This window comes from Dermochelys coriacea, chromosome 8, assembly GCF_009764565.3.
Source record: "Dermochelys coriacea isolate rDerCor1 chromosome 8, rDerCor1.pri.v4, whole genome shotgun sequence".
NCBI classification, from domain to species: domain Eukaryota; kingdom Metazoa; phylum Chordata; order Testudines; family Dermochelyidae; genus Dermochelys; species Dermochelys coriacea.
This window is the reverse complement of record NC_050075.1, coordinates 1,910,101-1,926,248: the sequence shown is the minus strand read 5'-3', so window position 1 is coordinate 1,926,248 and position 16,148 is coordinate 1,910,101. Positions and strand designations below refer to the sequence as shown.

Here is a 16,148-nt window from a genome sequence, read left to right as displayed (position 1 = left end):
AGGTCACCCGTGGGGAAAGCGCTCATGCCAACCTACTTCCACTCTGGGAAGCTGCCACTAGATGGCATCAATCCCACACCCTTACCTGGTGCATTACCGAATACAGAAATAGCGAAGGAAAACTGAGATCACCTGCACTGAATCGATCCACAAAACAAGTCAGGAAAATTAACTCTTCTCCTGCCAACATGCAGCTTGAGGGATTACCTGACTCTTTAGAGCTCCCTTTCTAGAGCAGCTCTGAAGAACATTTGATGAGTCACTTATTCAACAATTTTCACATGAATTACCCAAGGAATCATTTTTTCATTATTTACCCAGCTGGCTTCCTCTCAACTCAAATGACTCTACTAAAGTCATAAGGGAGGTACGGATCATCCAGCTGTCTAGGAGTCAGGGAGGCAGGATTCTATTCCTGGCTCTGCCACTGATCTCCTTTGTGACCGTGGGAAAGTCATTTAGCCTCTCTGTTCCTCATTTTCCCAGTCTGTGAAATGGGAAGAATATCACTTTGAGATCCACCTATGAGAGGAGAACTATATAAGAACTATCTATATTATTATAAAAAGGCAGGGAGAGCAGCCTTGCCCTGAGGAGTAAATGTTTCAAAGAGAGTATTAGTGTACTTACAGGATTTGATTGCACAGCATACACTCGCTGCTGTATGTCATACCATCTGTTCCACACACCATCTGGGACATGTGGGTGCACAGTACTCTCCCTTTGGTTTGGGGGTACTGACTGCAGTTGACCTGTTGATATGACACAACAGAATACTGGGGTGAGCGGTCACCGTGGGAAAATGCCCCTGCCCTGCTATCTTTGTGGGTTTGAGAATGGAAGGAAAGACAGCAGGTGTCAGGTTTGGGAGATGTCCATGTAAATATTCAGCTTGAAGAAGAGCATGTCTGGTTTTCTCTCTTGGGGTGCAAGACTGGGCTTGTTTACACTTATTGGGGGATCGACGTGCAGCGATCAGTGCATCGGCGATAGACCTGCTAAATTGACCACAGATTGCTCTCCTGTCAACTCCTGTACCCCATTGGATCGAGATGAATAAGGGGAGTCAACTGGAGAGCGACACCGCAAAGTGTGGACCCTGTGGTAAGTAGATCTAAGCTACATTGACTTGAGTTACGCTATTCACGTAACACAAATTGCGTAGCTTAGATCGAATTTCCCCTGTAGTGTAGACAAGGCCTTAGACAGTATAGAAAGGAGGGTCTGCAGTCCACTTCTAAACGTGAGTCACAACTGGGCCCTTTGTGGATAAGATGAGAGTACGGCCTGAAGGGAATCCAGCTAGTCAAAGCCACTCTGGGCCTGTTGGACAAAGAGTCAGCAGCTGCGGGACAAGATCTGAGCTACCCAGGATGGGGCAGAGATGGAGATTGTGTGTGTGGTCTCAGCTCTACAGGGATGGCTAGGCAGGAGAGTGACTACTCCTTACCATGCACATGCTGCTTGTTTTATGTTACCTCTCCTTTCAGAGGCAGGGACTACACCCTTCATCATCATGGCTGTACAGCACCTTGTACAGCGGGGCTCTGATCCCTGCTTGGGGCCGTGAAGCACCACCACAACCCGAATAATACTATCTGCTGTCAGTGACAACGAGAAGCATTGAGCAGTCCCTGGTGTTGTGTATGAAATGCAGCCTCACCTTTGCTGAAGCAGCATTGGCACATTCCCCCTCAGTCCTTACTGTAATGCTGTTTCCAGTTCTCCTGCAGAAGGGACAAAGGGTATGGATGCAGTTACAGTGCCACCACCCTCTCCCAGCGAGGGACAAGTCCTCTGGACATTCACTGCACTGGGCTGGTGTTTCCAAGTCTACGAGGAGTTTTAAAATCACATTTTGCTGGGGCAGGAGGGGCCATGGATGCTTGTTGCATCTTAATTGACTTCATCCTTTTAATCTTGCCTCTTCTACTTTGTGTTTGTTTCATGGCAAGGCACCAAGGACCATGCAACGCTAGCCATGACAGAATTAGGACTACTCCATTACACTTGTAAAAGGAGAATGGCAAGGTATTGGAAGCCGTTGCTCATACTCACATCATCTCCGAACACAAGAAGCATATGTTGCTGTATGTTTTTCCATCCGTGCCACAAATGGGTTCCCAGGAATTTCTGCAGAGAATTGCGTCACCCTTTATTCCATGCAGAATCCGCCTGCAGTCCATCTAAAAAGAGGAGGAAATAATATCTGATGTTTCTTTGCATCCTTATCCAATTAGACCTTTTTTTTGCAATTTAACAGAACTTGAGACCTATCCTCCCAGAAGGATTAAAATCACATCATCTTCATTTACAACTACACTCCCCAGTAGCAGAGAACCACTAGGGTACAATGTTGCATACAACAAACACACACTCCACAGCTCCTCTGATCTTTATTGAGACCACGTTTCAGTGTGTTAGGTCTCTCTCAGGGTCCGATTCACATAAGAAGATAACCTACTTCTGCTATCTGCTCACAGTGTTATTCCTTTATTAGAGTAGCAAAAACCTGTACAATTAGTGCTGAATGTATCAGGTTTAATCTCTGCTGACATCCCTTGTCAGAGGATCGTTGCATATACATTTACTGTAGAAGAAACTGCTGGATGTTTTCAATACTGACCTCTTATAATGATTGGTGGCTGGGATCAGGACTTTGATGTCTGTCTCCTCTGGCAGACAGCACCCATCAGATGGCAAAAAAGAAAAACTGATGGGAGCTTGCCAAATAACGCTAAAAACGATCGAAAAATAGGTATTGAGACTTCACATTGTTGTTATTCATGGGGCCATATTGGCCATTGTCTGTGAGTATTCAAACCAAAGCTGGTTCATTTGTAAAAATATCCAGGAATCCTAAAAGTTTCAGGGATTGCAGCCTGAATATTGACTGGTCAGGAATTCAGACCAGGAGACTGAGAGTCATTCTTATTTTGTTATTCTCCTATTTAAAAAATTTCAGACATCCATTCAGAGAACAGGAACAAGATCAAGAGTTACATCCGGAAAAGAGGGGATTTTTAACCTCTAAGCTTTTATCACTGTGCGCAGCTCCAGATATTTTAAACCCTCTTCAACTTGCCGGTATTAATACGGTTGCTGGGAAAGGGATTCTCATTTTCTGATCTTATGGCTGACTATTCTGGGGAACATAAAGAACGAGGGAAGAATGTTGCTCTGAAGAATGTTATTACAAGACTTCCCAGTTTAGCATCATCTGCTAATTCCATTAATGTGCTGTTTGCTCCCGCTTCCATGCAATGAATGAAGTTAAACCAGACAACCGTGACCTTTGCAGGTCCCTGCTAGACTCCTTCCTGTACACAACACATTGTGACTATCATCTGCCTTATGTGACAGTGTTCATATCCAAGGCAATCTGAAACCCTATCAAAGAATTCAGAGTAGCAGCCGTGTTAGTCTGTATTCGCAAAAAGAAAAGGAGTACTTGTGGCATCAAAGTGAGCTGTAGCTCACGAAAGCTTATGCTCTAATAAATTTCTTAGTCTCTAAGGTGCCACAAGTCCTCCTTTTCTTTTTTCCTATCAAAGAAGATTCCTTGGAGTTGCATAACTCCATCTAGTGGCTGGACCTCATAAGAGCATATTAGCCTACTACCGCTGCCCCCTAATGGAATTTGCTCCTTTTGCTCATGAGGCAGGGCCTATGCTTTTGGATCCAGAGTTCCTGGGTTCTAACCCTGCTGATGACCACGAAAAACTAGGTGGTTGCTTTTACTCTCCAAACCGATTCCAGTTATTCAATAAAGTCCTGTTTTATCACAAACCTCTCCATGTCCTTCACACTTCCATTTTGAAATTCTGTCAGAAAATATAACCAAGCTGTCGCTGACATGGTTTGTTGATTATAACCCAGAGCTTGTCTTAGAACATAGGAGCATAGGAACTACCAGATTTGAACAGACTCCGGGTCCATGTCCTCCAGTATTCTGTCTCTGACAGTGGCTAGCCCCAGATGCTTCAGAGGAAGATCTATGAATCTAACAGCAGGCAGATCGGGACAGTCTGTCCCCCACATTAGTCCTCATCCTAGCCCCTCATAGCTAGACATTAGTTTAACCATGAAGTTTTACATCCCTTCCAAAAATTTTATTAGCATTAGTGATAGGGTGACCAGATAGCAACTGTGAAAAAACGGGACAGGGTGGGGGGTAATAGGTGCCTATATAAGAAAAAGTCCCAAAAAAGGGACTGTCCCTTTAAAAACGGGACATCTGGTCACCTTAATTAGTGATAACGCTGGATATTCTTGTAATCCACATAAAGGTCTAATCTGTTTGAATCTTGCTAGACTCTTGGCCTCAGTGAATTTCTGTGGCGATGAGTTCCACTGTCTAATTATGCATTGTGTGAAAAAAAGTGTTTCCTTTTTGAATTTGCCACCTTTTCATTTAAATGAATGTGTCTTTGTTCTTGTGTGGCAGACAGGGAAAACAGAAGCTCTAATCTACCTTCTCTAAACCATTCATTAGTTTAGAGACTTTTCTCATGTCCCCTGTTCTCCATCTCCTTTCTAAGGTAACAATCCCAATCTTTTCAATCTTTCTTCATGAGTCTCTAGCCAGGCTCCTCATCAGCCTCACAGCCCTGCTCTGAATCAGGACTGATGGCTCGTGATGCCAGTGCTAGCTAGACACTTAGAGATTGCTCCTTTGTTCCTGGATTTTGCTAGAGAGTGAAGTTAGATTTACCGGAATGATAATGCCATTGCCAACACCTTGGTTCTCTCTTTGGTTGATGCCAGACTGTGTTCCACAGATTCCACTGTACTGAGCTGTGCCTTGCTGTGTGCTGGAAGGAAGGAAGAGGTAAAGCATGAGCTTCTTGTAGTGTAGCCCTGGCGCATAAAGCCTCTAACAAGGGTGAATGCACACACGTCAGCTTCCTGCCTGTCCTTATTACATGAGATTTCTCGAATATACTTTCGGGATCCAATTTCCAGGCCACCTACCTGCTTGGCACTAAAGCAAAGCTTTCTATGGAGCTGTTCTCATCCATTCCCATTGTTTTCCTCCCTCTGTCTGGCCTGTTTAAGGGGCAGAGGATGGGGCAAATGACTTTGGTCTCTCATTGGAAAAGAAAGCCTAACATGGATTATCTCCATGAAGGTTACGTTGAACCATGAGAATGGCTGCCATCAGGCAGAGGCGACTTATGGGTGGGGGGGACATACTGGGTCACATGCTCCCCTCCCCCAGATTTTCTGCTTGGCTTGCACTGAGCATGTTCAGTAACACTGTGGAAGCCGGCTGCCCTCGCTCTGCCCCTCCCCGCTCCCACTATCAGCAGGCATGGGTCACCTCTTCCATCAGGTGAATCTTTGATCTAAAGACAACCACAGATGGAGTGGAAGTCAGTGCATGTGTGCAGTATTCTTTCAGGCTCAATGGAAGGAGCAATTAAACTCATTTACAGAGTAGAGATATGTACAAACAATGAAGGGACTGCCCAAGGCACATGGCGGGTTGTCAGAAAGGTTTCCCTGATTACAAATACGGTGGCTAGCAGATTGGTTGCAGGCTTTATGTGCTGAAGGCAGAAAGCCAGGAGGAGGAAGAGGAGGGAATTGTGAACATGACCCTGAAAAGAGAAGGCAGAAAGACAAAGCTTCTTGGACACAGAGCCCCTTGAATTGGCAGACTAGGGGATTTTGGAGCAAGGAAACAGCCTACTATTGTATTCTCCTGTGGTCAGGGCAACAGGACAGTGGGGACATGTCTCCAAGAAACAAAATTGCACCATGAGTAAACCTGACTCTTATCAATGCTTCCTCCTGATGGAAACAGCCCTGCAAGGCCTCGCATATTGGCTAAGTGCTCGGGCCAAAGGGGCAACATATTCTATACCAGGGGTAGGCAACCTGCAGCATGCGTACCAAAGGCGGCACGATTTTCAGCTGATTTTCAGTGGCCACCACTCCGGGGGCACTCTGCATTTTAACTTAATTTTAAATGAAGCTTCTTAAACATTTTAAAAACCTTATTTACTTTACATACAACAATAGTTTAGTTATATACTATAGACTTATAGAAAGAGACCTAAAAACGTTAACATGTATGACTGGCACGCGAAACCTTACATTAGAGTGAATAAATGAAGACTCGGCACACCACTTCTGAGAAGTTGCTGACCCCTGTGCTATTCTCTGATGTCACTCACAGCTTAGCACTGCAATGAGCACACCTGTCTGAACACCCAGCTCCCATCCTGCATTCCAGCCCAGGTAGGAACGCAGGGACCCTGTGTTCTACATGCTGCTGTCTGATGGGGCGATGGCAGAACAGCATGAGCCTGGCTCTCGGAAGAGAGACCACTGCAGTGGTTAGCTAGCATTAATGAAATTGAAGCCCAGTTCTGTCTGCCTTTCCCAATGAACAGTGGCAACACAGCTCCTTCACGTAGGGTGGGCATGGTGGGGGAGAGAGACAGTGCATTAAAAGTTGCTACAATAGTCGTCAGAGGAGGACAGACAGGTCAGATCTGGGGAGGTCAGAAGCTGGAAGTATTTCTCTCCACTAAGTTATAACTTAGCCTGATTTCAGGCTGTCACCGCAGATGGGGACTAGACTGGGACAGCGGCTCGAGCCATTGCTTTCGTCACTCAGAAGTAGCTGTGTGTTTCCATACTCACCCTCCATACCCGCTGTTTGGTCTGCTATCGCCCTGAGCAGCCTGACTATCGGCAGGGCAGGGAGAGGTCCCACCAGACTGGCTGCAGCTGTTCTGTGAAAGGGACAGAAACACATTTGATGTGGGGGTTTTTCTGGGCTCTTCTATAATCTTTGAGATCTTTCTGCCACTCCAACCACCCGCACATCAGCAATGAAACTCCTGGCTGTGACTAGGAGCAGCATATCTAATATTCTGTTCTGGTCAGGCTCCAGTACTCACCAGAACCTGTGGCGTGACCAGAGGTAAGACTTCTGTAAGCCCTAGGGCCTGATTCACCATTACCTTGCTCGCTCTCTGTGTCATTGTTCCCACCAGTGCAGAATGTGTGTGGGGAGTGTGTGCGTGAGAAACACTATCCAATCCGAATGCACCCACTTTGCACTGGTGTCAATGATGCAGGTTACTGATGAAATGGGCCTTACATTCACCAGTGTGACCTGCTTCATCATCATTATCCGGGAGTGGTACCCAGAGCAGTTGCACAGGGGGTTGGTTTAGAGCAGCGGTGAAGTTCCCTCTTTCTGTAAACTCCTTAAGCAGGGAACTCCGTACACAGCCATCCTTTCTGGGAACAACGATAACAATGCATGAAGCAAATATCACCCAGCCATAGCGCACAGCCACGGTGCTGTAATAAGCAATACAACAAAAGCCAAATGTAACTAGACCAAACACACTGTTTGAAAGCCCAGAACAGGAAAGGGGATTGGGACAGAGCAAACAGTGACTGCTCACGGCTCTGCATTGTGGCAACAGGGAAAGTCCATAGGAAAGGATGGCTCCTAGCAGGAGAGACTGGAATGAATAAGGACCAGGAGTGACAAAGCTGCTGTGAACTTGCTGAAGGCGAGAGCTTTATGGGAATGGGCTCAAAGATAAACACACCGGCAGGGCAAGCGGAAAGAGGAGGATGCTGGATACACATCACGCAGAGATAAGATCACTAGAGAAAAGTCTTCTCATGGAAAAGGGTTGGCTACAATCAATGCAGGGGTACAAAAGTTCATGGAAAAGCTCCAAAACCAGTTGTAGGCCCCAAACATTAGAGCGCCAGGAAAATTCCTGTCCCCAGGGAACACAGGACCCTTTAAACAGTGGGACTATCATGGTCCTGTTCTGTAGTGAGGGAGCAGGCCATGGGGTTGGGGGGGGAGCTAGATTCTGCGTGCTTTGGAGCAGTCCTAGGTGTCACCATGGAGGCAGGCCCACTGGATTTATCTCTCCCCAGAACTACTGGCTACAATTCCTCCAGGAGGAAGTCTTGTGCAACCTTCAGGCTGCACAAAACTTTTGTCATAAAAGCGCAGCGGATGGCTCACCAGCCTGGCCTGAGAAGCCGTTTGTTTCTGTTTGCTGCATTCTAAAAACCAGTAACTGGCATATAAGGGCGGTGGGGAGGAAAACTGGCTGAATCCACAGACAACCCTAAATTATTACAAGGATATCTCAAGAAAGAAATCCAGGCTGAAGGGCCATTTTCATGACCCAGACTGTGTCAGCCAAGACTGCATTGAACAAGGAATTTCTCTCATCCTGAACACAGCAATAGCTTTGTTTGTTTCCAAGCTGGGTCCCCCTCTGCTCTACACTAATTTCCATAGTGTAGACAGGTCGTGGTGCCACACCTTGTATAGTCAGCAGGAGTTGTGCCATTGACTTCAATGGAGGAGGAATAAGGCTCAGAGTGAGTAACTGCCTTCTTTCATCTGATTAAAACTCTTTTCTCCTTCCCCTTCCCCTCCATCTCTGTGCAGCCTTTAACGGTGCGGGTCACTCCGTCATCAGGAACCACCTCCATAGCTACGCACGCCTGTCCGATCCCCTCCCTCCCGGCTTTGCTCCGACGGTGCCTATCATACCATTCACAAGATAGAAACTATGACCGGCAAGAAGCTACATGAACGTTGCTCTCCCCAATATTGTGAAGGGCTTTATGTCTTATGTCCTCGTGCTGAATTTCCAGCCTGGTGACAACTACAGTCCATGGCTACGACCTGGACTTTGGTCTCCTACCAATGCAGCAAGAAAATAAATAATAAAATTAAATACCAGGCCACTAGGTATTGGAAGGAGAATCTGGGTTTCCTTCCACACAGTAGTGAAGTACATAAGGACTGTGCCACTGTCCAGAGATCATCAATATATATGTTCTTTATCTTAGTGTAAAGGTAACCGCTCCTGGGCAGGTAGCAATCTGCACAAAGCTGAGCCTCACCTGATACGTGCTCTTCCCATCAAGGCTGTTCACAGTTTGTTGCTGCGTATTTCTACCAAACTGGATGCCTCTTTGAGCATCTTCTATGCTGGAAGAAAGGGATAAGGAGAGAAAGTGAGCCCAGGACTGGCCGACTCCCACTTGCAGATGAGTGATGTTTGTTCCAAAGCTTGACTGAAGCTTGAAAAAAAATTCACTAGAAAAACAGGTCAGAAAACAGCAGAACAGAGTGAAATACGCAACCAAACAAGTCGATTGACAAACAGGAGCGGGGGGGAGGTAGGAGATAAAATTTGAATGGAAACTAGATAGCCTGTATGCTGTGTACTGCCCACTTTGGGGGGTATTTCTAACCTTCATACATGACATAGGCTGCATGAACAACATGAGTGGATGATTGAATTTAATGACCCTACAAAAAACCACAGATTCCAACTATGGCACTACAGGGCTATGGTTCATACCAAGTCAAAGGAGCTTTGAGACCACTTGACCACACCAGATCATACTGAGAATTTCCCAAATCTGCAACTTCCCTCACTCAGGAGGTTTGCCCACCCTCAGTGAGCACAGCGGGTGTGCACTGGGGGGACACCTCTGTAGAGCTACAGGTAGAAACATTGCTTCGGGGCATAACAGAATTCAGATGGAGCCCTTAATACAATTTTGAACACCCTCTCCATATTCCCTGTACACCCACCAAAATGTCCCTGCTACCACACACCACCACCTCCTAATTAAACCCACAAGTTCCTGATGGCTCTGTCCTACTCTCTGAATTTCTCTTCCCCATTCCCGCTGCATGCTACATGCCGACCGAGATGGTGCCTTCATATCAGTGCTGCAATTGCAGATTCACTGAGGAAGCTGAGTGGGGGACATCTGGACGATACAGGAGATGAGTGGAAGACTTCACAGGAGCTGCCAATAGCAGAGAGAACTTCCCCTCTAGCAGGGGAGGTGACTTTCAATCTTTACCCACATCTCCTGGGCTTTTGCTTCTGCTCTGCTGCCCCATGCTGCTTCTCACCTGGCCCCAGGGCCTTCACACCAAACAGAAGGAGGAAGAGGGGCAAGTGGTGGAGACTTACACAGTAGCACCTTATGTGGGGCCACTTGGATTCAGGGATCTCAAAAGCACAACATGGGTGGGACTCGATACCTGTGAGTTGCTCTGACTTGGAACACATGGTTCCACCTTTTGCTTGAGTTACTTGGAGGAAAATTTCTATACTCACAACTTCTCTGCACACATGAGACACTTGTTGCTGTGCTGCCGGCCAGAAGCGTCACGCACGGGGTCATTCTCTTTTGTGCAGATGAGTTCTCCGTTAGCATTGACTTGTGATCGAAATTCACTGCACTCATCCTGCAGAAGGGAGTAGCACATTTTATGCAAGGTGTCTCCTGTGTTCTACTGGCTGAGTTTTTGGAAACATTGGCTTTCTCACCAGGAAAGTATTGCAGCACAGCAAATGCAAGTATTCTAGCACTTTTCCCAACACTCTTAACATACAGAGGGAGCAGTGGTAATAATTTAACTTACAAACAGCTCCAAAGCAGCCCTGATTCTGCACAAATAATTAAAATGGATTAAGAGGCAGTTAAATCTAAAAGCACAATGCAACATACCAAACCAAACATGTAAAAGCCCAACAGTAGAAGTGGAAGGTGGCTTGGAGGACGGTAGGTAAATCTGGTCACTGGTCTGAAACACTATTTTATTGACATACCCAATAAATCCTAGTAGATTAGTGAGGCACAATTTTTCCTCTACAGAAGCCACATTGATGGTCCCTGTCATATCACACTGATGTGTTGTATAATTCTATTTTTAATTATCATTTCAGCCATTGTAGTTGGTACTGAACTAAGGTTCACTGTTCTGTAATTCCCAGGATCTTCTCTACTGCCTTTTAAAATGATGTGTAACATTTGCTACCCTCCAACCATAAGATATATTTTCAACAGTTCAGTCATTTTATTCTTAAGTTTCTTCACAACTCTTGGATGTATTCCCATTGCTCCTGGTGACTTGCTGCTCTTTATCAATTTGCTCTCACTCCAGGCAACTTCTGCAGAACAATCTGCTCGAACACTTTCAGCCTAGGTTTTGCACTCCTTGGGGTCTCCATATATAATTCTCAACACTCCAGTAGGGTTACACTGCAGAGTGTTCACAGCCTTCTAGGATCTAACAGGTACATATCTAGCCCCCTTTATCATAACCTCTGAGTGCCTCATGATTGTTAATGTATTTATCCCCCCAACACTGCTGTGAAGTAGGGAAGTGCCATTATCTCCATTTCACAGACGGGGAACTCAGGCACAGAGAGACTAAGTGACTTGCCCAATATCACACAGGAAATCTGTGGCAGAGCAGGGATTTGACCCTGGGACTGCTGAGCCTCAGGCTAGCACCACTGAACCATCCTTCCTCTCTCTGGATCGCACTTGACCAAGCTAGGGGGAGTTTAGATTAGATTTTTCATGGAACAGCTTTCCCCATCTCCCTTGTGGATTTTTAAAGTAGCCTGGACTCTCTAGGGTTAAAGGTTTTCACCATTCAGAGAAAGAGTGAAGTGGGGAAGGTACCCATCTGACCCAAACCATTCCACTTACGGACATAAAAAAGGCAAAGGGGTAAAGGGAAAAGACCCTAGACCAAAAGAGACACAATCACATGAGAAAAGGGCTGGCCGTGAAAGTCATCAAGATAAACGAGACACAATAAGGGCTGATTTGCTCCCACATCCTGCCGTAGTCAGAGCTTCAACACAGGGTTATTGCTATTCATTTTTTCTCAAGTGCCAACATTGTGCCTGGAGCTTTACGAAGGAGGTACGATCCCTGCACTAAGAGCTGACGCTCTAGATCAGAGGCAGGCTGTACCTTGCAGGCTGGCATGTATCGGAGAGGGACCATGAGCAGAATTAGGTATCACTTTGAATTCTGGTTTGCCAAATGCTGCACATATCTGGTATTCTGCCTGCATGGTAACAACAACAGACTTTGGCCTGATCCTGTGGGCAAATGGGCTGTTATGGCCCTTTACTCACAGATTAACTGAGCTTGGGTTTCCAATCATAGTGGGTAAGGTAACCAACACAAGGCTACTGGGCCAGATACATTAATCTAGCCACTTCTTTGAGTGCACAAAGAAACCCTTCATGCTTTGGTAGCAATCTGGATAACCTTTAGCCTCACCTTTCCTGTCGGACTTCTGATCACATTTTCTCCTCCACCCGTTAATCCATTATTTATTTGACTTGCCCTGAAAGAAGGGGAGGCAGAGAGTGACAGGGAGTTGCACAAACCTCAACTGGAAAACCAAAATAGCTAACGACTATGAACCTCATCCCGCAAACCTGTCTGAACCCACGCAAGGGGACGGAACTCAGGCTCTAAGTTAGCTACACATGCACAAATTGCTTGGCCTCTCTCCATTTGTGGCCAGTCATCATTCTTTCTCTTTTCCCCCTGGACATTTCTGCCATGCATGTTCCATATCAAATTTCTCTTAAATGGCACATATGCAAAACCAGAAGCTAAGAACATGCACTGAATTTTTTCTGGACATGTCCACTGTTATTTCCTGCCATTGCATTGTTGGCTTCAAAGGGTAACAGGATTGGGGGGAGGGATAGCTCAGTGGTTTGAGCTATTGGCCTGCTAAACCCAGGGTTGTGAGCTCAATCCTTGAGGGGGCCATTTAGGGATCTGGGGCAAAAATTGGGGATTGGTCCTGCTTTGAGCAGCAGGGTTGGACTAGATGATCTCCTGAGGTCCCTTCCAACCCTGATATTCTATGATTCCTGGGGGGAAAATGAAGGTTTTTGGGAGTCAGAAACTAACCTCTCTGAACTGGGGGTCAGAGGTTGCAGTATATCCCTCAGCCAAGGGTTTATGCCATACAGATGGAATTAAGTCCCACAAGAGTAGGACTGAATCTGGAGAAGGAGAGGAGAGGAGACATGGAAAACAACCAGTCTAGCAGCATGAGCTGTTGCTTTAGCTACTCTGATGCAATTGTTTATTTCTCATACTCACATCATCTGTCTACACATGACGCATTTGTTGGTGTGTGTTTTGCCATCAGGGCCGCGGACGGGGTTGTTATCTCTATTGCAATAAAAAAGCCCACTGCGTAAGAGCGGCCAAAATTCCATGCACTCATCCTGCAAAAGCTAAAAGAGAGCATTCCATGGATGGCTTCCTCCCTTACCGTGGTGGGTGGGAGTTTAAGAACTGTTATCAGAGCTTGTGGCACCTTAGAGACTAACAAATTTATTAGAGCATAAGCCTTCGTGAGCCACAGCTCACTTCAAGCTGTGGCTCACGAAGGCTTATGCTCTAATAAATTTGTTAGTCTCTAAGGTGCCACAAGTTCTCCTTTTCTTTTTGCGAATACAGACTAACACGGCTGCTACTCTGAAACTTATCAGAGCTTGATATTTTTCTGCACAGAGTGGTTAAAATTTCAGGACCTTTGCCCTTTAGAGGCAATAACCCACTCTTGTTGTGTCTTAGCATCCCGTCCTCATTGCCCATTATCCTGTCTTTAGCTCTTTCCGCAACTTATTTAATATGGAGAACCACACAGTGGAGTCCAAAGAACCAGGTTTACTAACTAATGCAACATGCATAGCCTAACTACATACATACACTGCTGCTCCGGTGGGGCTGTGCTGGCTTCTGAAACATAGCGAGGGCCACTAGAAGGCTGGCTCACCAACTATTTAAAGGCATACTACCCAATTCTTAGATGCTACAACTTTGGAGAGAAGAGTGTGTGGTTATAACCCAAATGACTCACCCTCCTGGAAATTCTCATGCGTTGCAGTGGAATGAGCTAAAAGCAGCTAGTGGAGAGGAGGGAACGCAACCCTAAAAGGGGCAGCTCAGTGCAGACATGGTGATTCTAACAGAGCAGAGCAACCAGCATGTGATTCAGTTACAAGAGATGAACTTCAGCAAAGCATTAAATTCTTAGCAAGCCGAATATTATGTTCTCTACTAGAACATCAGCCAATGCCTTCGCCAGTGGACAGCTGGAAATGTAGACTGGGCAGAATTAATGTTCCAGCTAGCTATTGGTTTGGATTGCTCCTTATGGAAGTGGGCTTTTACTGCAGATAAGCAAATGGGTCTGCATAAAATAAAAACTGAGCTGATTCAGCTCAAATATTGAATCAAATCATTTTTTGGAGATTCAAAAAAGTGGGTTTAAATTGCATGGGTTTTAATTGTCACCAGCATGGGATGCCAGTTGGATCAGAAACAAAAGTTGTAAAATACCATGAGAAAAGCGTCTCTCACACTATCTCTCACCTGCATCTCATGAGCTCTCTGGGCCAAATATATTCAGATAAGCATCCCAAAGCCTAGCTGTGAGCTAGTACTCCTTTTCTTTTTGCCATTATCAATGGTGGAAGTTACGTATCTGAGAGATTTACAGTCTCAGTTCTACACCATTGGGGGCAGGGCGGGGGAATATTCTGATCTTCTTTTAAAGTCTACCAGCCCTTTTGTGTTATTTTTAGGTGCTAATTAGGTTAACAAGCTAATTTAGGAAACGTATCTAGCAGAAAGAGGTGGACTAACCTTATTTATATCTTTGCTGGCAATACCTGCGACAAAAACACAAACACAGACACCATATTATGAAGCCTGAGGAAAATTTAAGATAAAAGTATTCCCTTCATAAACTCAAATAATGGAAAAGATTGGATGAAGGCTAATCTAATGCACTAATGGGCCCAACAAATGTAACTTTTTAGCTAGTAATATATCAGATTTTTCTTGGCATGTAGAATTTGCCATTCCAGACCCATACTTCTGTACACTCCCCATTTTTTCTCTCTCCTTTGCTGTGTTATTTTTCATTTTCTTGAAACCAAAGTCTTGAAGACACGTCTGTTACTGCTTATCTGCACTAGACTCTAACTGCTTCGCTCCATCGCTTTGCCAGGGACGCCAGCCTCTATCAGATGTAGCTGTTTCTCCCACAAATCTCTTTGTCTTTTCTTCCACATCTCCACTTAAACCTGGAACCCCTGAGCTAACCCATAAAGCCACACTATTTTTCCCTCTAAATTCATCCTCAAGGCCCACTTTGACTGCAGTGCCTGAAAAAAATTAGTCAACTAATAATGGCTCAGCAGAGGGGCAATTAGAGAGAGCTGATATAAGTATCCCTCTCCCAAAGCAGTACTAGCTGTAGATAGTTTTCTCTCTCTCCCTGATGTCACAGTGAACCCACAAGGAACTCGCTCCTACATCCTTTTCACAATGAAGGGGTGCATGGTAGAAAAGTTTGCCCCACAGCATCAGCCTTTCACTTAACATTCCAGTAGGTTCCTGGGAAAATACATTCAGTGCTAACAGAGCTAGTGAAAAATTCCCATTTTCAGGAATTCACAAAACCAGTTTACATTTTTGGTTCTGGCCTTGACTTCCATGTGCAAAATTTCAATTACCTTTTTTTTTTTTTTGTAATCTGGACAACAAATTGTCCAATCTCCACAAAGAAAGTATTTAGACAGCAGAATTATATTTTTTCCCATCACAATGAGTGAAAGTGGATGCTCTCACACCGCTGGTGGAATTCCATCCTTTTCACTTACCGGAGAAAAGGCCAGTCACCAATGGCAACGTCATGCATAGTGCCAATTTCACAAATACTCATCAAAAAACCAGTTTTGTTACAAATGTTAAGAACACAAAAATGATGGAGCTTTTTCTCTTAGAACAAGCCACTTCTCCAGCTGGATGACATTTAAATCTCTTTAAGGATGCATCCTATCTTTCATCAAAGCTTCCTACGATTTGAAGTGTCACTTATAAGATCCCGTGCAGATTTGAGCAAAAGTTACTCACCTGAGAAGCAGCAGACAAATGCCAGAGCAAGGAATACAAAGGTATCTACTGTCTTCATGGTAAGGGCAGTGGCTGTTGGCCTGTGTCTAGTTTATTACTGAATTGCTTGGTAAAACCCAGTGAGAGAGCTTGGATCAAATATATATAGGTGGCCAGATACTCCACCTTGATTGTGACATAACTTTCCCAAGAACCATCATTAGCTGTGAAACCAGTTTGCTGAGGGGAGTTTCAAATTCTAATGATTCCATCAACATCATTAATTTCCATAGGGACAGAATAAGTTTGAGTCATGCCCTAGATCATGTCAAAGTAAGAAATTTACAAACGGATCAGGTCAATTTCAAATACAACCAGAG

At 45.1% G+C, this 16,148-nt stretch overlaps 1 protein-coding gene across 1 annotated transcript; it reads right to left on the bottom strand.

Moving 5' to 3' along the window:
• Window positions 1-626: 626 nt before the first annotated feature.
• LOC122455497 (serine protease inhibitor Kazal-type 5-like) lies at window positions 627-15,889 on the bottom strand. The gene is made up of 11 exons (XM_043490693.1): window positions 15,790-15,889; window positions 14,515-14,540; window positions 12,961-13,097; window positions 12,118-12,184; window positions 10,149-10,279; window positions 8,911-8,998; window positions 6,655-6,746; window positions 4,715-4,814; window positions 2,059-2,186; window positions 1,664-1,727; window positions 627-752 (listed from the first exon to the last, which is right to left on the bottom strand). The coding sequence occupies exons 1-11, from the start codon at window positions 15,845-15,847 to the stop codon at window positions 627-629; spliced, it is 1,017 nt and encodes a 338-aa protein (XP_043346628.1). The 5' UTR covers window positions 15,848-15,889.
• Between the last annotated feature and the right edge of the window lie 259 nt (window positions 15,890-16,148).

What these genes read in the sequence shown, in the direction of transcription:
- LOC122455497 (XM_043490693.1), bottom strand. Translation starts at nt 15,847, where the DNA reads ATGAAGACAGTAGATACCTTTGTATTCCTTGCTCTGGCATTTGTCTGC. An exon ending in ATGGGAAGAGCACGTATCAG is followed by an intron (nt 6,747 to 8,910) that starts GTGAGGCTCAGC and finishes TCCCTTTCACAG; the next exon opens with AACAGCTGCAGCCAGTCTGG. An exon ending in CCAATGCTGCTTCAGCAAAG is followed by an intron (nt 753 to 1,663) that starts GTGAGGCTGCAT and finishes TCATATCAACAG; the next exon opens with GTCAACTGCAGTCAGTACCC.